The sequence below is a fragment of the Nipponia nippon genome, unplaced genomic scaffold (assembly GCF_047370975.1).
Source record: "Nipponia nippon isolate SJK-2023a ecotype South Korea unplaced genomic scaffold, ASM4737097v1 scaffold_15, whole genome shotgun sequence".
In the NCBI taxonomy this organism is placed as follows: domain Eukaryota; kingdom Metazoa; phylum Chordata; class Aves; order Pelecaniformes; family Threskiornithidae; genus Nipponia; species Nipponia nippon.
Window position 1 is genome coordinate 3,837,574 of NW_028262331.1, and position 21,866 is coordinate 3,859,439.

General features: G+C 43.0%; 1 protein-coding gene across 7 annotated transcripts in view; it reads right to left on the minus strand.

Annotated features, from left to right (window-relative positions):
- The window catches only part of SPNS2 (SPNS lysolipid transporter 2, sphingosine-1-phosphate), a 183,973-nt gene that overhangs the window by 95,473 nt on the left and 66,634 nt on the right, over positions 1-21,866 (minus strand). For all 7 annotated transcript variants that reach the window (XM_087752200.1, XM_087752198.1, XM_087752201.1 and 4 more), the window contains one exon: positions 5,128-5,193. In XM_087752200.1, coding sequence (XP_087608326.1) covers positions 5,128-5,193 — 66 coding nt within the window. The remainder of the gene's footprint in view (positions 1-5,127; positions 5,194-21,866) is intronic.

A 21,866-nucleotide genomic window follows, 5' to 3' on the forward strand; every position in this document is an offset into this window, starting at 1 on the left:
TGGATTTAAGAATGCTTAGCATGGCTGGGGGAAGGGAAGAAGACAGTGGCAGGACCTGCTCTGGGTAGGACAGGGCAGTCCAAACCATTTGCAGCCATAAATCAAGAGCAGCAATTACAAAGCATTCTGTCTCGCCTTCTGGATTGCACACCTGAGATACCAGGGCCTTGGGAAGCGCTCTGGTGTAAGAAGTCATTCACTCAAAAGGAAAGCCCATGAATTTTAAATAGAAAACAGGAAAGTGTCCTGAACAGGAGTTCCTCTGTTCTAGCAAGAACAGTTAAGCAGGGGCAGTAGGAAGCGAAAGATGAAGATTTGATTCCGTTATGCATAGCACAGATGAGGAGCAAGACAGTATCTATTCAGGTAGAAGCAGATGGTAGAGAAGAAAAATGCAGCACCTGCAGCTCATGTAATATGCACATATACAAGGTTAGCATCCAGAGGAAGTGGTCTCTGTGTGGAATAAATAAAAAAATGTTAGAGCATTATAGGCTGTCATCATAAGCCAATGACAAGAAGATGGGAGTCAAAAGGAGTTGAAAGAAAAACCTTCAATTTAGCAAGTCTGATTTATCCCATCATTGCACTCTACTATTTCAAATCCCCTACTCACTGCACATGCTTGTAGCTCAGTTGGTACAATAACAGCACACCAGAGCTGCTAACATATTTGCAAGGTTGCAGTCTAGTGCAAGGTTACACAAGGTCGGCTCAAGACGTAGCAGAACTCAGGTAGGTAAAGGCTTCACTTTTCAAATGAACAGAAGTTTTAGTTGGAATTGACCCTTACAGGAAAAATGAGGCCACAACAAGACTTAAGAAAGTACCTGGCATTGCTAGGCTTCCTGGGAAACCAGGGGCTGCAAGGCATTTGGGAAAATGTGCATCTCTCTCCATATGAGAAGAGACAAGTTCTTTCAGAGCTCCAGTTATCTGTAATTATTCACCTTTAATGAGTCCTTCCAGATCTCACACTTAACTTCCTTGCTTCTGACCTTATGGTATAAACTTTTGGTTACCAGGGTTTCCTCTAATGACATCCCCATGCTCTTTCTGAAGCCAGACACTTTTCCCCTCTGCATTTCAATGGAATCCTTGCCATACCCTCCATTTGATGCCTCACAGTCTCCGCTTGCAGAAGTCCCCACTGTTTTACGTGCCTTCCCCTGAGCTTGAGCTGCCTAGGCTAGAAGATTAAGGTGCCCATTAACAAGGACCAAATCTCTGGGTCTAAGCGTTAACCTAGTTGAATGCTGCGTCTGCAGGAACTGGACCGCAGTTCTCACCCTGGCTCTGCCTCAGACTGGCTGTGTGACTTCGGGCAGGTCATTTCTCCCATCTGGCCTTCTTGGTTTCCCCATCTGTAGAAAAGGGCAAGCCTCGTTATCCCTCCCTATATAAAACATCCTGAGATCTACAGAAGACAAACTGTATTGAGAGCCAGGCACTATTATTGTTGGAGCTCTGGTGTGCTAAATAGACACTGCAAGAGACACAAAAGCAAAATAAATCCGAGGGCAAGGAAAGCAGACAGAGCAATAAAGCACAAAAAAGGAAGAAAGAAGGGGGAAAAAAATCTAGTGACAACCAAGAGTACAGCACGGGGGCACTACTCCTGTGGTCTAAGTATATATGGAAGGACAATGCTATTTTGAAGCAGTTCTACAAATCCAGTTGTCCACCTTCTCAGTCTTTGTGTTTTTAGAGGCCTGTAGTTTTGATGAGTCCAAATTGCTGCTCTTACCTACCTCCACACATGGGAAAGACTTTTTGTATGGTTTGGCTTACAAATGTATTGACTGACTACAGCTGTACAGCTCAAGTAGGCAAGGAGATGCTCTGTCACCTTTTGCAATCAGCCAGGATTATCCTTTCTCCAGCTGGGAAAAGCTACCAGTAAGAAATGAAAAGCACAAGAAAGCTTGGATGCAGACCTGTATGACAGTTAAGTGAACTTAACTAATATTTATATAACTACATACGTAGTGCTTTAAAAAGGAAGATCGGCACAGAATTATAGCATCATCAAGAGACAACTGAGGCTCCAGAATCAACAGTTATATGCCTGTTACTCTACAATGCTACTGGGGAAGCAGCAATTGCAATCCATCTGTCAGTGTGTCCTTTGCTGTCACAGGATCCTTGCTGCAGAGACTACCACGTCCTGCTCCTTTCCATTATGGATGAGGCTGGAGCGTCCCTGTGATTTTTCTGTGCAGGGAGTTAGAGTTACCACTCTCACCAGTTTTCATTATATCTCCTAGGCAAAGAGCAGCTTGTATCTTGGGATTAATATAAAAGAAGATGAAAATTCAGGTTCTGTCTCTGCAATTCCTAAGAAACCCGTCACCTTTGCTTTCCAGAGAGCAGCAGAAGCTGAGAGTGTATGAATTGGCTTTTGAATGTTTGGAGTGAGAGAGCTATGAGATTGGCTGTGCCTGCAAAGAATGGGTTATGGTATGAATGCAGGGTCATACATTGCCTTTGGTGGATTTCTTTTCCCCTTGCTGTTTGAGTTTTCAGTACCATCTCTTCCTCAAACTGCGTGCAGCCTTGTTTCTCAGTTAAAAGGATTTTCTTTATTATTTTTAAAGCCTGTTTGATGAGTGATATGAACTGCCAGTGAATACTACATTTCACTCCCCCTCATTAACATTGTAAATTAATTTAGGACTCATTTAGATGCAGAATTAACAACCTGAGAACTAATCCACTCTTTATTCAGAGGACATATTCAGGATGAGCAGTCTTTCGTCTCACATCACTCAATTAGTTAGCAGGACCATCTCTTGGGAATAAGATGGTATTTCTGTCTCTCTGCTTGCAAAGGAACTGTTCAAGGTTAAGGCAGAGGTCATCAGGGACATCAGTCCTGGTCCCAGCTCTACTATAGACTTCCTCTGCAACCTTGGGCAAATGCTTTTATACTCTGCATCCATTTTCCCCAATTTACACAATCTAGAGAGGTCGGACTCGGAGAACAGACAATAGATTAAAAGCAGTGTTTATGATGGTTTAGGCCTGTGTGTTTTATTTCACCAGGGTTAAGGGTACATGAGCCACAGGCCAGCTGCCAACACAGAAACTTGTTAAGCTAAAGTAATATATTTAATAAGTTTTCAGTTATGTGCCCTTACCCTTACTTACGTGAAATGGTGTTTTATTTTGTGAGCACTCTTTCCCTGTGATGGCACCGTGACTAATACACTATTATCTATATGGCAGGGGCAAAGTCAATCCCTCGGTTTTCAGGGTAGGAAAAAAAAAAAAACAAAAAACAAAAAACACACAAGAGAAAATGTTGCTTTTCTTAAAGCAACAGTTATCAGTTACAAAACGACACAGTCAGCAGCAATCTTGTAATATCTCAGTGATACTCTTTTCAGATGCCCTGTACGTTTGCTAGAGAAATAAATATTCCTTGCAATTTACAAATGAAATGCCCTGTTGGAGCTTAGCTCTTACTTGCTGTCAGCAAATCATCTGCAGAAGGATTTCATCCACTGAGGGGAATGAAGATTAAATATATGCTTTGGCAAGCGTCGTTTTCCACCATAATATTTTCTTGAAGGCACTTCGCATCTAATGATACATTGAGGACCTGTTCCTCTGAGAACAATAAATAAATACAAATAATTGCTGTAGAAAAGAGCCTGACGGACAACCGGTGCCACTTTGGGCATAACTGATTGATGCTACTTATAACCAGTAACACCTGTAAAGCTCAGGCCTTCTGTTCTGGATACGTGCTGCACTCATCAGCTTAGCTGAACTCTGCCATCCCACAAGGAGAGCATTTTTAAAGCCCTAATACAAACTGTTATTGTTTGTGTTGCAACATTACCAAGAAGCTGTAACCACAGATGAGGACCCTGTGGTGCCACGCGTTGCAGAAAACAAGGAGGAGGAGATACTGCAGTGGTTTGCATAGTTTGAAATCAAAGGCCAACTGACAGAGCTCCAGACCATTCTCACCTCTAGTGTGCTGACAAAGAATGAATGATTTTGTACACTTTATTGTTGGCTACAGTTTCACGGACAAGCTCCTGACAGGCATTTGGTATCCACTGTGATAGCGTAAGAAAAAAAACATGGAAAAAAAATGTCTTTCTGGCACACTATTTCTAATCCTAATTGAATTCTAATTTTTTCAGAGATATAACTGTTCCAGTGTAGTTCCCTCAGACAAATGACAGTGACAAGACAACCACAGCACCACAAATCTATGACTCCAAGTAATAATTCTGTAGGAAGTTTCCAACCAGACTGTTTCTCTCCTTAAAATACTGCATTTGCTCTCTGGCTAGTCCTTTCAACTCTCCATAAAGATCAAATGTGCTGTTTTAACTACATGAGACTGCTACTCAAAGTCGTCAAACCCAGCCCATTGACAAAGGCACTCCTCTAAACCACCTCAGGACTAGAGGCCAGAAAAGCTGGGTCTGTCCCTGAGGCTGTACAGCTCTGTCTGCAGATGTCTGCAACATTAAAATGTCTGCTACATTAAAAGGACATCAACATCACAATTGCAATAATCCTTCTTTCTTGAATACAAGGAGAGAAGTGTCTGAAGGTAACGCCACCCAAATCATAGGGATATTGTTAATCCATGAGCTACCATGAATGCAATGATTGTTAGCCTTTCCTGCAGTTTTCATCCTCAGGTACTTGTCCTGATGAGTTTTACATTTTCATGCCACACTGTACTCCCAATTACTGTACATTCAGCAGATTCTCTGTAGAGCACATGAAGGGCATCACACATCACACTTATTACCAACCTACGGAGAGTTAAGAGAAGTGAGAACAACAGGATCCTGCTGTTGGTTTATCATGAGTTTTCTGATCTAGGGGAAGTAGCCAGCTCCTATTTGAATTTAGTTGTCATAAAGAATATCATTGGGTTTGTTTGCTTTTGGCCCATTCTGCACTCCAGTCATTCTGAGCCCTGATCTCCTGCCCACCAGCAAATCAAAACCAAAAAATCCCTCACGTTCACTCATCTTCCTAGTAAGAGTACATTTCACAACCAATGTGCCCAAGGGCCATAACTGAAGAAATCTGAAAGCACCCTTCGGAGAAGAGAAAGGTTACAAAAACCAGTGAGAAAACAAATACTCTTACCTGTCTGTAGTAAGCCAGCCCCACTGTCTTTGACTCCAAAGTGCTGCTGGATGTCTAGTAACACACCTGCAAGGAAAACAGAGAGAAGAAACTCAGTACCTTTGAAAAGCATAAAACTGAAACCTTTTGTGAAGCATCAGCAAAGCTTCAAATTCCAGTAGTTTAGACACATAGCTTCTAAAGTTTGCACATTGTCTTCTTTTGTGTACACACAATAATTTCAGGCTACTACAATAAAAGCAGAGAGAGGTACGTATAAGATCATGCAAAAAGTTCAGGAATGAAATCCTCATGCATGAGAAACTCATCTTTCCTTTCTACTTAAATAAGATCAAGGTTTTCTTTTTGTTTGTTTTCTGCAGAATCCAGATCCCTTACTTCTGTTATTTTACAGAAATACAGGGAAACTGATTCTGCGCCTTAGGTGCTTCAAATGGTTCGACAAGACAAACAAATTGAATCCAAGGCAAGTTTTAACAAACCTCTGTTGGGAGGAGATATGACACATCGATAGGAGTAATGATGGAAGTTTTCACACTTAACTAGTTCTGGGGGGTTCTCGTTTCCAAAACAAATGTAGAAAATAAAGTTAAGATAGCTTAGTAAAGGTGGGTAAGCAACCAAACGCTTAGCTTTAAAGCAACTACAAGCAGAACCAAAACCAACTTCCTCTCTTCCCTGAACCCCTAATATATTAATTGGCAAAATTAACAGGTTTGTAGTATATACATATTCAGCTAGATTTAGCACTTGGGTATCAAACATATAAATACACGTAATGTCAGTACATACAAACAGGCATGCTTTTGCAACCAACTAGCCAACAGGGAAAACCCACAAGAGACCTTTTATAACTCATCTTGGGGGAAACACATTTGCCAAGCTGTAGATCGTCCAGTTGTGTCAGATACAGATCCATAGGCCTGAACGTTTGGCTATGGTCTAAACAAACTGCACTGATTTCTTGGGTCTGGAACAGAGACAGTTGCTCTCTTAATATCTGGGACTTCCTTATTTAGTCTACTGTCTTCCCTAAACTTGAGAATATGCAAGTTTCTTTTTTTAAAAACGAGGAACACCATTCTCCAACTATACTGAAAATTTATAAAAGTTCACCTCCAGCTCAAAATTTGATCCAAGGCTTTATCCAAAGTGATTCTGCTTATCACTGCAGGTCATGGGAATCAACTAAGCACCAGCCTGAACTCACTCACCATAAATATCCTAGCTTTTGGGACTGCCAGGATCACACTAAATGACAAACACAGAGATAAAAGACCCAGAGATAACTATTCCCAGAAGACACCTGGGACAATGCCAAGAAAACAGACATAAATAAAAGGTAGTAAAAGAAAAAAAAGATACAGAGAAGGAAGCAAAAAGCAAGAAAGCTCATTTGTCCTGTTCCATATTACTTGTACATCACCCTTTCATTTACTCAGGGCAGCGTTCAGGTTGGCTTTTAGACTACCAATATCTGCCCAGTAATATTAGTTCAACCCCCTACCACCTACAACCCCCCCCCCCCCCCCCCCCGTTCCTTACTCTCTCTCTGAGACTGTTTAGCCCCAAGCAGAGAAGGCTCGGGGTGGAGAAGGGTGTGAATCTTATCAATGTGTATCAATACCTGATAGGAGAGGGGGTAAGGAAAACAGAGCCAGGCTCTTCAGCGGTGCCCAGTGAAAAGAGGCAAAGGGCACAACTGAAACACAGGAAATTCCATTTAAACATAAGAAAAAACCTTTCTACTGTGAGGGTGGTCAAACACTGGAACAGGTTTTCCAGAGAGGTTGTGGGTTCCCCATCCCTGGAGATATTCAAAACCCAAGAGGACACGTTCCTGAGCAACGTGCTCCAGCTGACCTCGATTTTAGCAGGGGGCTTGGACTAGATGATCTCCAGAGGTCGCTTCCAACCTCAATTATTCTGTGATTCTGTAATTTTCTGAAGTATTATGTGCCTGATTATATACAGCCTGAAACAGTTTGCCCCAGCCTTTCTTTTCCTTTGGAGAGTTGCTGCCTACTATAATTCCAACAGGAACTTCTCAGCTTCCTCTTGGATGGCAGATTTACCTCCATTTTCAAAGCGCCCTGGCATTTCTTGGCTGTCCTTCCCTGACTTGCTCCATTAATAACTGAGATATCATTATCCAGGCAATACCTGATGAACAAAAATAAATTTTGCATTTGCCTAGCAAAACCCCCTGTGGTTTAGATGACTCACATACTCCCCTTGGTGTCCCACCCTTTCACAAAAAAGCCGTTCTCTTGCAACCCAACCTAGAACCTTACTTAGCTTAACCAACTCTGAACCCCTCCAATTTGTGCTCCATTATTGGTTGGTCCCAGACTGCCCACATCAGGTGAAGCTCAGCAAGTCAGAACAACTTGTGCATTCTATAATCCCAACTTTACAGAAGACAAACCCATCAACATTCTCAAGAAGAACACGGAAGAAGGGAGGAAATACCGAATACAATGGTTTCTTACGCTCTCCTATCATCACTCAGTTGTGCTACACAGAAATGAAATATCCTACTAACTCCCTGCAGCTGAGCCCCAGACACTCCAGCTGGAGAAGGCAAGTCAGAGGGATGCAAGCTCTCCTTGCTTTTACAGACACATTCAATGCAAGTACATCACTGGGTGGTCAAAGTGATGCCCATTCACCTCCTGATCCATGGGCTTCCTGGTGGATGCCATGCTCCTGTTCAGCCCATCAACTTGCAGCTTCTTTTATTTCAGTAACAAACGGCTAAGTTTTGCACCCGCTTTTGTTTCAGGATAGGGCTTCAACTCCCACTGACATGATAGATTCTCATTTTAATAACTAAACTCTGTGAAACAGGCTACAAATACGCTACCTAAAGCCTGCAAAGAAAAACAAAGTAGTAAGGGACCCTGCAACTGTACTGTTCCCAGCAAACACTCTAGTTAGGATGATAACTGATGAAAAAATATTTAGCCTGAAGCTAGTACAGACAGGCTACCCTGATGTTGGCTTCATGGTAGAAATCTCTGTGCTGAAGTGATCACCAAGCAGGATTCATACCTGCTAAACTAGCAGGTGCACGAGGGTCAAGAACAAACCAAAAACAGAATCTCACCTGTGCAAGAAGCAAAATGGCACAACCTACTGTCCTGCCAGAAGATACCAAAGGGACCGATTCAGTGATGGGAAAAGGGAGATTAAGAGCTGTAGCCCTGCCTTATTGAAACTGTCTGAGGAGGCAGATGCTTTGAGGACGGGGGTTGGACTAGATTATCTCCACAGGTCCCTTCCAGTCTCAGCTACTCTGGGATTCTGTGCTCCCAATCCCATGATGAATGCACACGCATGTCCAGAGCTCCTTCCACCACCCTGAAAGGTGCCTGCCTTGCCTACAGCAGCATGTCCCCGGCCATGCCAGAATGGCAGAGAGGCACATCAAACCACCAAAAGTTACAGGGAGCAGGAGCCTGGGATGTGATGGAAAACATAGCCTCAGAAAGAAGAATTTTTTTGTATTTGCATCAGAAACCAGAACAGCAAGTGCAAGGGATTATAATAGGGCCTACACAGTAAAGCAGAGAAGGTCTAGTTCATTACACAGAAATTACCTGTCCAGTGACAATGGCCTTACAGTTCTACAGTGCTTTTTTCCACAACAGATCATAACGTGTTTTACAAGCTTGAACTACTGTAGCCACAAATGAAATACGTTTAGAACACAAAAGTACAGCCACCTTGGATTAAGCCTACACCTTCATTCTGGTGGTGGAGAGGGAAGTGGGTTCTGTGGATAGTCAATGCAACAGGACAACATAGAACCACAATTATAAATCCTGTGAGAGCTTGGAAGAAGGTCTCAGATGATTAAGAAAGATCTGCACATCTAATTGGCATGAATTTTCTACTCCAAGTCTATTTTGTATTCTCTTTGGACTACAGGTGTTTTGATATGGGATTTAGAGCATTAAATTAGAGGCAGCAGCAAGCAGATGATGCAACACAGGTATGAAGTGATACGAGTTTCTCTCTGCCGTGGGAGTTTTCCTTTCAGCACGCTCACGTGGGAAGACACTCCTCCTCTCTTAAATTTGCTCAGCTCTGTTGCCACCTTACCATAGCAATGACTCAACTTTAATAAGATTTAGGGATACAATTAAGCAATGATAGACCAGGGGAAAATCCAGGAAAATGATAGAGCTTTTGACTTTCCCTTCTGCTTCTAGATGATGGGAAGGCAGAGATAGCTGGAGCCAGGCTCCAGACAATGATCGTGTTGCTTATAGAGATGCGCTCCCAGGTGTCTCACAACACCTGATGCAATCCAAGAAAGGGAAGCCTCCACATATGGCTGACAAGGCCTTTCTTGGATTAAAGTTCATACCTATGTCCCAGGAGGATCTCAAAATAGCCATGAGCACCTAACAGGCACCGCTCTTCCTGAGACAGCCTCTCAGCAGGGCTGATGGCCCTTTGGGATGTTTTTATGATTACACGGCACACATTAGTGCCATCACCTATTATTTCTTAAGCACGTTCAGCATTTTCAGGACTGAACAAACACACATGAAGCATGGTGCCAACCTTCCAAAGTATCTTACCAGCTGAACCAGACACTGTTAATGCTGATGTAGACCTTGGAACTCAAGGACATGAAACACGGGCAGCACCTAGCCAGGAGTGCTGATCAAGATGGGCACAGAGACAGGACTTACTGGGAAACCCAGGCAGAGGAATGACTAGTTACTTCAGCCCTATCTAGGTTACTTTACTAGGCCTGCTGTACTGGTGTCTAAGTACCTGACAAAGACACCAAGGCAGTCATCGGATTTTTGTGGGCACTGGGCATGAAGAGGACTTTTAAGAGCAATTTGGGGGATAAAAGGTCTTTGGGTGTGGAGTGTCAGATAGGGAGGGAATGTGAAGCAAATGGGGAAGAGGAACGTGGCTGACCTCATCCACTCACAGTGTCAGAGGGTTTCTAGGATCTAGTGCAGGATCCAGAGTACTGCTGCCATTTTTAATGGCCATTTCACAAACAGTTAATACAAAAGACCTGATTCTGAGGCTTTTGGAATGCAGGTCCACCTGTAATGGCCTAGGTTATCTCTGATTTAGGGGAAATGCTTTGGGAAAGGTGAGTTTTCCTGGAAGTGCACGGTTCAGGCTTCAAACAGGGAGGTAGGTGGTACAGATCACGCATGAGGCAAGCTGCTTGCCTAGATAGGCTTTGTGCTCCTGACCAGAGCTACAGCAAAACAGAAGTTGCAGGACTGGAAGGTCATCTGATATGGGGTAAAAAGATGCTCTGAACAGAAGGTCATCTTAGTACAGCTGTTTCTTGTGTTAACAATCATTTACTGAACTAATCCATAGCAGATCTAGCATGCAGAGTGCCTTGGTTATCCTTTAAAAGAAATGTGGGCTCTTCACCTAACTACCGCTACCTGTATATATAGTTGCCATGGTAAGAAACAGTGTTCATAAGCTAAACCACAATGAAATCACAATTTCAAAGCAAAAAGACATTCAAGCTTGCCTGGAACAGCCCCGTTTTCCACTCACCAAAACAAAACACCATGATTTGATTTCAAACTGCTTCCAAGGCAGGTACAAAATATAGAGTTAGCCTGTGCACTGAGCACAAAGCTACAGAAGCAAAGCCACAGGTTTTCAGCTAACCGAGCCTTGCACCAGGAATGCCAATACGCATTCTTTAAACACTGCGTGTGTGCTGCAATACCATTGGCCAACATAACTACTTACTTAAAAAGCACACGTGTTTTTAAAGGTATCTTTTAATGGGGAAAAATTACGGTGCTTGAAAGGAACCAGCGCACAACTTTCCACACAATGCAGGCTGGGCACTGACAGCCCCCACGTGTGCCCCCAGCACCCTCTCTCCTGCCCCGCTGCAGCCCTGGACTTGCACCGATCTTTGGGGAAGCCTCAAAGGAGGTGGAGGAGAACCCACACTCTTGGCTCCCAAAGAGTCAGAGCAGACTCTGCACTGACAACTCTTTTCACTCCATTACCCATTGCTGCCTACCTCTCCTCCTTTATCAAGGCATTTTCCTTCCCAGGCTACGTTCCCTGGTTCTTCCAGGACCAGCTCCCTCAGGTGGAGGTAACTGAGCAGGGATAGCCAAGCCCTGGCCTCCTAGCCATTAAAGGCACAAGCCACCTTCCTACCATCAGGCTCTCCCTCATGCCTGCAGCCATATTCAACCTGCTTCAAATAATGCATTAAGGAGACACGGGAGCGGTGTACACACCTGTCTGTTCAGAGACATGCGAAAAGATTAGGTGGAGGGAAGTTTATTCCGAGGTCTCTCTGATGGTATCTTGACTGCAACCCCAAGGTGTGACGGCAGTTCACACACAGATCCCTAAGCTTCAAACGAGCTGGCTTCAGCTCAGCCACCCACTAGCTATTAAACACCGGCTTCGCAATTTGGACCCTATTTAAATACTCAGCTGCAGAAAACCACTGTGGTAGCCCTGCTGATATTTGTACCTCAAGATAAATTCCCACTGCTACCAGAACTAGCAAGTCTAGAACTAAAACACAGTACCACCTTCTTTGGATTGCCATGAAAGCATTCCCTGTCTGACATGCAAAAAGAAGCAGGCCTGGTCTTTAAGTATTGCTAAATAAGTGGTGACACCTTGCTTGAAAACATCAACAGGAGCTTCCTTAGGATATACACACAGACTTTCCTTCTGCAAAACTAATTTCCACTGTTGCATGACATGACAATACACATTGGTGAAACAGTCTTTGGTTTTGAAATAGTGTTGCAGGATTAAAGAGAAACAAACAAAACAGAACCAGCAACTAGACAAATCAAAACAAGGGTTTCCTAAGAGCTGCTCACACTGGCATGCAAGAAGCCTGTGACCTAGAAAGCACTGAAAAGAAGCTGCCAACACCCAGAATGGCATGTTTAGAAAGGAGTTTCCCTGAGCAATAAAGCGGAGCACTGTGAAGAGAGAAATCCAGCACGGCCATTCAAGCTGAAGATCAGGGAGCCAGGGTCTCGGCGCCCAGCGCTGCGGTCGCTCACAGGCCGTGGAACAGCTGCTTACAAACCCGCTAACAAAACCCTGGCATAGGCACGGGTGAGCGTTCAAAGCCTTCGCAGACGCCGACAGCCTCCCACTCCCTGCGTGTGCAGAAAGGTGACGGGGTGCAGGCTCCTCTCAGAAGACCGTGTTTGAGCCGGACAGCAAACCCGTAAGGGCACACACCTGTAGCTCTGACACCCCAGAGGACTCGCAGTTTACCCGGAGTAGCATTTTCAGTGGGCTTCCATTAGGATAGGGTGCTGTACACTCTGCCAAGCACGCTACTGCTTGGGAAATGAAATAAAAATTTGTCTGCTTTGTAGTGACATTCCTATTCTGAATCAAACCCCAGTATTACCCCCAGAGACTTGCACCACCTGTCACACCCGCTTTTTCAATTCGATGTTTTTATCATTATTATAATATCAGTGGGGAAGTATCTGAGCTATTCATCCATTCCCAAGGGCTATTGGCTTACCTGCTCGGCATGTAACAAGTAATTAAACATTAGGAAAAAAACCAAGGAATGTAATTAACCAAGGGCTTGAAGAAGAAAATATATTAAAAAAAAAAAACACCTTCTCCCTCTCTCTCTGGCAGGGGCCAGGTAGTAATAAATGATGGTTCCTTAAACATAGCCAGAACTTCGCTGTAATGTTGTATGCAAAGCACAAAATTGTCTGCAAGAGTGGGAGGGGATGAAAAATGTTCATCAGGTGCAGAATCGATTAGCACAAGGCATCAATAACACAGGATCAGGGCACCTAGGGAAGGCAGCACAGGACAGCTAGTCCTGCACACAGTAAAAAAAAAAAAATCAAAACAAATAGGAATTTGAATGCAACCATGGCTGCCAAATGCTGGGTGCCTCATTGGCAAAACCACACCCTAATCAAATCCCTCATCTCCCTAATTACAGTGTAGGCTTGTTCCCAGGACTATGGCTAGGAAGGAAGCCCTTGTCAAATGGGGAACGTGGGATACGCAGCCAACATGAGCCCAAGAGCTTAAATAAATTCCAAAACATGGAAGATTTTCCATTTATGATCCAACGCAACAACAGCTCTCACCAGTAAAACTGCAAAAGGACATGGGTCAAACCTGAGACTAAATTCACAGGGGTCTTTGCTCTCCTTTGCACACCCGCACACAGCTCCCTATAAAGAGATCCTTAATTTCAGTCCTGCCTTAGCCTACCTTAACCAGCCTTGCAATTCTCATAGGCCAAGGAAAGACTTCAGCTAGAGATAAATGATGTGATTTAGCCACAAGAACAGGCTAAAATGAATTGGCACCTAGACCTGAACTTAAAAACAAACTTATTCATTCAGACTTGAAAAGATTCCTTTATGAGCAATGGCAAAAATCAGAAACTGTGACAACTTTAAACAACCAGCTACTACAGAACTAGTAGCTAAGGTTTATGCTAGTCACCTGAAATGACAGGAATCAGTAACAGCTTTCGGATGAAGCTGGCCAGACCTTTCTCCGATACCCAGCATCTCTATCTCGGGACTCAATTCAGACCCTCTTTCTAGTCTTTTAACTCACACAAACCAAGCAAGGCACGCTTTGCACTGTGATACCTCTGCTCTAACACAGAACAAAACACAATCTTTACTGAGGGAAAAGGATACCCTTGTGACATTTTAGATCTAATCAGCAGCCTTAACAGATTTTCAGACCAAAAAGCAGAGCCTTAAAAAATAAGAACATTATTATTTCACTTATTGAAATCTTAGAAATTTCAGAGGCTCCCCCCCATTCATATTCTCCTTATGCATGCCATAGCAGAGAAAAGTGGGCCTGCCACCAAAAAAGCTCTAGCTGTCTTCTGGCCTTCTAATCTTTAGAGAAGACTAACAAGTCTAGCTAATTCATGCAATGAAACATATCTCGGAGACTTTGTATATGAACTAATTAAAATAAATAAAACCAGTATAGATAATGATAGAGCAAATCAAGTGCATATGAATTCAGCCAGTGACTCACCACTCCCTTGTTTTCCTTATTGGAAAACTTGGCGTATCACCGTACCGGAGTGACAATGAGTCAGGAAACTGGCATGAGCCACAAATTGCAAGGAAATTAAAATCAGTATCTACAAAATCTCTTTTTGGAGAGATTTTGGAGATTTTGCTGGCTTTGTACGGATGTGGCTATGGACTTCACAGCTCTGTTCTCATGGTTTTCTGGCTAGACAAAATCAACAAAGGAAGGAGTCGTTTACACGTTCTTCTAGAGACAATACATAATGATTAGGCTCTTGTTCTCAGAATCAATTTGCCTTTACTTTTACATCTTCTTGCTTGTATTTTAACCAAATACATTTGAAGCGTACTACCATATCCTACTGAATACTCAGTAACACCTTATCTAGTAAATAGGCGGGCGTTACTCGCTTAGAACCAGCCAAAGTACATGCAAATGTTTTAACAGTACTAAACTGAGAACTAATGGCGTGCATGACATGAGGATAACAGTTCTCAACCTAATTCTGCGCAGGCATAACCTCTAGCTGGTCACTTGGTTGCCTGGCTCATTCACACAGACCACGAGAACTTGCGTTGTTACCCTCTGACACAGCCCCCGTCTCGAGATTTTCAGGCAGGCTGGGAAGACAAGCCCACCAAAAAGCCTGAGTTATCAGGTGTACCTCCTATGCACAAGCAGCTATGTCTCTGGGGCTCTCAAGAGATCACGTTTCACTATAATAAAATTAGATTCAAAATGTTAAACTAAAAAAAAAATTAGCAAGAAATAAAAAATGCAGATTTCAAGGCTGTGAAGGCTAACAGAAGAAAGCCTCTATGTTCTCTAATGTCCCAGACTCTAGCGAGTGAGGATTTTTTACCCACTCCCTTCCCTTTTATAGCCACACACACACTTTTGTGGCACAGAAGTCTGAGATATGAGTGAACAACCAGGGTAATTACTGACTGATGATTTACAGCAGATGACAGCTCATTTCTTCAGTTAAGAAGATTTCTATCAAATCTGTAGAAATATGCACTCAGATTGGACATACTTCCAAGTGACTGCATCTCATTTCTTATTTGCATTTTGCTTCTGCTTAGCAATGCCTCGAAGCTATTTTGGAACATCACAAGCTGTCCAGGGCACGTTGGTATATTTGTATGTAATTGTAAGGAGCTTTCTATTCTTTTTTACTACAAAGAATGTTTTATAAAATGCAGGGGAGATTCCAGACAGACGCAGAGGTGCCCTGTACAGAGTGGCCTGCAGCAGAAAAGCAGCCAGGGGGTAAGGCAGCCCAGCGGGGAACGTCGGGCACGTTCCAGGCAGGTTTCTGCTGCGCAGAACCACCAGTTTCTCAGTCAAAGCACAACGCGTCTAACTGTCGTGGTCCTGGGCTAATAAAGAGTTCTGGTAATCAGCTTCATGTCAGGATCGGAGTATCTGAGCACATCTCCAGCGCTCCTGCCAAGCTGTATACTGATTTTAAAAAGTGGCTCTGCAATGTTAGTTAATGTCCACTATGCAAATCTCCCTCTGGGACCTGTATCTGGAGGAGACCATGAGGCTTTAAGTGCAAAAGCAGGAATAGCTGGACTTGCCTACAGCATATCCTCCTCAGGTGAAAACCTGGATAAAACTGTGGTGCCAACTTGGTGCCCACTTCTAAGATGACAGGAAATTTGTAGGGGGAAAAAAAAAAAACACCAACAAAACAAAACAAAAAAACGCCACACAAACCAAAACCAAAGCCCTACTATTTTACTATTTCAAGTAACTACCTAAATCTTCTTGTTTTAACTTCCAGATAAAAAAAGCTTTTGGCTGCTGATAAAAATACCTGCCCTAATGTTAGTAATCCCAGAATGGCCCTTCCTGTTAAATATATGCTTTAAACATCTCTGAGACTCTGCTGCTGGACATGGCAAATAGGTTTATGAGCCTGTCATCCTGCATAAAGAAAGGAGGATGAAGCTATTCCAAGTCCACCCTTGCACGCCGCTCCCTTTCATCCACCTGCTTCCCCTGTTTTCTCTGGAGCACCATAACCGGGACTTTCTGGGTCTCCTCACCCATCTCCTGATCTGGAGGGCACTGTGATCCGTACAGCACCTTCTCATACCCGATGCATATTCCCTTCCTCCTTCCCCCTCCCCATTCTCGCATTCACTCGGGGAACTCTCCCATCACAAGCGCGTTGATCTACACAAGAATCCTACTACATGGTGCATCAATATATAACGCATGATGTGAATAAATCAAAACGTCCTGTTTAGAGGAACTTTTTTCATATCCTCACGTGACCTGGGGAAGACATTTTTCCCACAGATGAGGCTTGAGGGTATATTACTACACACTGGCAATGTAGGCTCCTGGAACCCTCTTGTATTTTTTTCCATAACTATTTAAAGCAGCCATTGCAGTCCTCTAATCACGGGCATTTTTTAATCTGCGTATGGGTGGCGATGCCCTTCTGTCATTGCCCGCTCCAGCATCTCCCACTGCCTGAAGATATCTTTCCCCGAGCACAAAGCAACGTGACACTCCTGCACACACACACACACACATATGTGCACACGCGTGCACCTCCCACAGAAACGCATTAAGCACTTGTATTTCATTCCGGGTCCTGGTCAAGCTGTGCTACAAAGTGATCGAGCGTGGCGCACAACTGTCAATGGCTGCGTTAGTTATTGTAAGCAACGTATCTTTAAATTCATCCAGCTGACAAGGCAAGTGGGTTTGTACAGGTAATTAGTAAGGCACACAGGTATTCAGAGATCATCTGTGTGGGGCACAAAAGCTTGTTGAGGAACACAGAGCTTACCCACAGCACTGTTAGGGAAAAGAGAAGAGAAACCAGCTTTGGAGTTATCACAGGAGATTATTTAAATGCATCAGTCTAGCTTCTTAAATATGACCTATTAAAGAATTTACTATGTTCTACAATAGCTCCATGACTGATATAGCAGTAAAATCTGTGTAAAAAACCTTATACCTGCATGAGGGTGTGTACCTAGATGAGAATAGCGTGCACTAGAATAAGCGTGACACCTAGGGCTTCTCTATAAATGGAAGTGGCCACTGGTGCAGCCACGTGACAGCAGCGACACCAGGAAATCCTCACAGCATGAACAGGGCTTGCCCTGTTTTATTTATAGAGGGTTTTTTTCGTTGTGAGTTGTAGCAATTTCTGAAGCTAAAACATCCTCCATAGCAACGTTTTTGGTTTTTTGCCTAGCTGCATTGCCACAGGACCTCTGTGAGCTGGGCTACGGCAACAGGACAGTGATGCACGCTCCTACATGACACACCCGCGTTAGCAAAACCTGAACTCAACCCAGGCTTAAGAGACAGGACTGCTCTGTTCCCAATCCTGACACTACATCACTATTTAACCTTGGGTAAGTTATTTGATCATGCAGAATTTCAGAGTCTGCATTAGCCTAATGAAGATAATAACAATAATCATGTGTGTCACAGATACAGTAGGGCTTGGTTATTATGTTCTTGTGAAGTGCTTAGAAGAGCCCCAGATGAAAGAGAAATTAGGAGAAGGAAGATTAATTAAAAGACATGTGCATCCCAAATAAAAAAGATGGGAACTTTTTTGTTGTTGCTGTTATTAGGAGAGAGAGTCTCTCTGATTTAGGGCAGCTTTTATTTCTATGTTGGTAAAGCAGACCCATTTTAACCACTTTCCATGTTCAGACTTTATCTGTAGATTGTGGATAGGTGATAAAGGCTACTGAGACTCTCATATTGCAAACATAAAGGCCTTTGATGAAAGGTCTGATTTCACCGTAACTGGTGTCTGTGATATGACAAAGCTGACAGGCCTGCCTCTGTTTCGACTGTTGCAAGGCAAAACAAGGAATCGAAAATTTACTGCCCCTCGGAAGGAAAGACTAGGATTGCAGAAAAGGAAACATTTCCTGGGGATAAACACACCACAGCGAGCACAGTCACTAGTGAGAAACGCCGCAATAAAATTATGTTAAATTCCCAAGTGCTTGTTAGTAACAGACTTGTGCAAACAGAAATAGCTTTTCTACAGTGCTTTTTATCTAGGAAGGACTACGCACTTATCATTTAGGTCAGTATCATTACCTGTTTTAAACACAGGGAAAGGGACACACTGAGAGATGCAGCAATACATCTGAACTCACGTCTAGTTGAGCAGCAGAGCCCAGAAAGAGACTCAAGCTCCCTGATTTTTCCCCAAGCCTCAGCCTGGACTGCTATCTGCCAGAGCAGGCTTCCTCCTTTGCCAAAGATGAACCCTGGTTCTTCCTGCAGCACGCTAGGAGTGTTAGATGCCAGACTCCAATTCAACAGCATCCCGTGACAAATACAGTTCTAACTCTAACTTCACTGTGTGAATTTCAGAGCAATACCAAATTCTGTGAACTATCCCTCGGGGCATTCAGTAATGAATTTCTTAAAAAATAGGCGAGTACAGGAACCTGGGAAAAAATTAATAATTCTACATTCTTTCCAGGACATAGAAAAACTTTTCCTTCACCTTGCACAGAAAGTTTTCTGTTTTTAAAAAAACAGCGTGGTATTGAACCCTTCATTTCTCAAGAGTCAGATTTTTTGAAATTGCTGTCAGCAAGTCACCCATGCTTTGATTTGTGATACTTAACAACACAATCGAAGAAAAAAAGGACGCAGCCTCCACTCGTTTCAGGAGACACTGCAATACAGCTAGCTAAAGAGGGAGTTTGGGTTCCCCCCCTTAACTATAAACACTAAAAGGATCTAATTTGTTAAGCTTCTGCTCATGCAACGTGCATTAATTCCTTAATGAGAGGTGTACCTCAGAGTCAGGACAGCTAATCACAAGATCAAGAGTTAACCACAGCACATAGCTCATAGAAGCCCACATCTTTTTTCAAAGAACGGCTTGGCAAGGTCCCACGAGCCAGTTCACAGCAAGTTTATAGCAAAAAGTTATTTCCTAAAAGCAGAACTAATAATCCCTGTTTTCCTATGGCTTTATTTCTTGAGACTGCATTCTCCAATGCTGTCAGAGGTGGCTGATGTTCAAAATCTTTTGCCTTTGCGGTTTCCTTCACATCTAATAAATGTTAAGCTCATGTTACAGGGACTCCCTCATTTCCCTGGCTCCAAATTTCTATGAAACCTCTAGCAGCAGTGTATCTTTCAGAAGCCTTCCTTCAAGTGCAGCCAAAATCGGCCAATGGATTAAAACAGTAAGGGGTGAGGGGAAGAAGGAATAACCTAGAGAGAGACTGACTTACAAAATATCCTCTGTTTAAAAAGAAACTGCTTCCACTGCAATTCATGTCTTCATTTATTGGAATTGCTGAGGTTCTTTATTTTGGTCATAGTGGCCACATTTTATTCCAGACTGACCTTGTTTCAGAACAGCTACAAGCATCATAAGATCTGAAGCCAGCCATCGTGGCTTTTCCTTTCTATACAGAAGCACATCAGCAGTATTACTACACTGTATGTACAAACTCGGAAATGCGTGCATTGTCCGGTGTCCGTTACAACTTTCACTTCTGTTCGTCAACAGCATCAGTAAGATAAAACACCGCACAACTCCGGCAAAAAACAGACCTAGCAAAATTTCTTGCAATGATGTTTAATAACCTTAAGTTTTATAGCTGGCCAGTGAAACATCACTTTCAGGACAGACAGTCCCTAACTCTCATTCCTTATCTCAGGATGCTTTTATGTGTGAAGTGGGAAACTGTTAAATCTTCAGAGATAACCAAGATTGGACCCAGGTGCTGCACATAAGGGACTATCACTGAAGTAAAGCAACCAGTATTTATCTTTCCCTCTCTACCCACACCTTACTTTTGCACAGTAATATCCAAACAGCTGAAGAGATGGGGTCAGGAAGAAAATGCTTAGCCACCGAACTTGTACAGAACATAAAAGGCAGAGCTCCCTTTGAAGAAACAGCCTCTTGGGGTCCTGTGAATATGCCTTCTCACTGAATAGAGAAGAAAAAGAAAAGATCCATTTTAAAATTAAAAGGCAACCCGGGCCTCAATACAAACAGTAATCCATGCTCTTTGGTCCTGCACTTCAGTCACTGGTATCAAAGGTACTTCTTTTAGGACACTTGTCAGTTCTTTTCATCATTTTTTCTTGATTTAGATGTTGAGCAGAAAATAAAGCATCTTAGTCATATGCCCATTAGAACACTGCATAATATATAGGGGATGAAATAAAAAAAAGCAGTGCCAGTCTGAGGCAAAGGGGAAAAAAAAAAAAACAAACCTCAATGCTGTCTGATTATTGAAAATAACTCACAAAAGCATTGCAAAGTGCCTGTGCAGTCAGTAAATTTAAAGTAGATGAGGATTCAGGAAGTACTGCAAACTCTGAACACCAAAATCGGTGCTGTCAGATGAAGCGATTTTCAGATAAAAGAAACTCCTTGTGAAGCATTCTGCTGTGGGGGTATACATATTGCAGGTGAAGGGCAGGCTTAAGGTCTTGCATAAGCGTGCCATGCCCAAAAGCCTTTATTCCTTCTGCTCGTGACACTGGCTGGAATCATGCTTGACTATGAGTGCCCACACGGTCTGCAAGGTATTTGCTGGGAAGCTGGGCTGTAGAGCACCTGCTGATCGCTGCTTACGTCAATCCCTCAGTGCTGAACCAAGAACAGTTTGGTCTGTCTAGAAGCACAGAACACACCATAGCACGGATATAGCTCACCGCTGAACGTGTTTCAGCATATATAGATAGCAGGTAAATCCACAAGGACCTGACAAGATAGCTATGCAAGCTACCATAGCAGAAAGAGCTATTTTCAAACAGGCAAATGCCAAGCTAGCAAGGGCGCTTTCAAGTCAGTCCAACAGCCAGATGTGAATGCCACCCAAACACCGGCAGATAGCTCGGTGCAGGTCTGAACAGGCACGCCAGGTGTTCCCAGCAGGTACGCACTTTACCAAGGGAGCTGCAGCATTCCTCACCAACCTCCGCATCGGAAGAGTTTTCAGATGGGGTCCCAGAAGTCATTTACTGTGTAAGCTATTCCCCGTAAGGTATTGGGGATGATGGAAATGAAAACAAGAGAAAATTAATCTTTTCATTAATTTAGAAAGATGCAATTCATGACTCATAGCAAGCTTGTATAAATAAATAGCATTGTTTAAATCTTATTTGTAATTATACTTCAAGCCAGAGACTTTCAAAGCTGCACTGAGAATATGGCATCCAATTGTCTAATTTATTGTTATTTTAAGCAGGTACTGTATGCCCAAATTCCCTTGGCAGATTATATCTCATCTTAAGTGTTTTGCTAGAGGTAATTTTCACGCGTTCATGACAGCAGCAATGAGAGGAAGGAAATGAAACAAAAGAGAATTCCATCTATGTTGCCCAATTTCTTCCTCTCTCTGTAGCAAGTAAAAGAGATTTGTGCACAACTGCAAAGCTGAGCACTTGCTGTGCTCTGCCTGGTTTGGCACGTAAGAGAAAGTGGAAGCAAGGAAGGACCAAATACAAGTGGTTTGGGAAAGGAAATAAATGAGTAGGCTTTCTTTACCAGCCAAGCATTTCTTAGAAATATGGAAAACTGCTGTTTGTGCTAATTTTGCTCACTATACTATAGCCACCTGTTCATTACAACAATGGTAATTAATAAGGAACAAAAACTCATAAGCAGATCACCTTGAAAGTCTTGTTCATACTTCATCAGCCTCCTG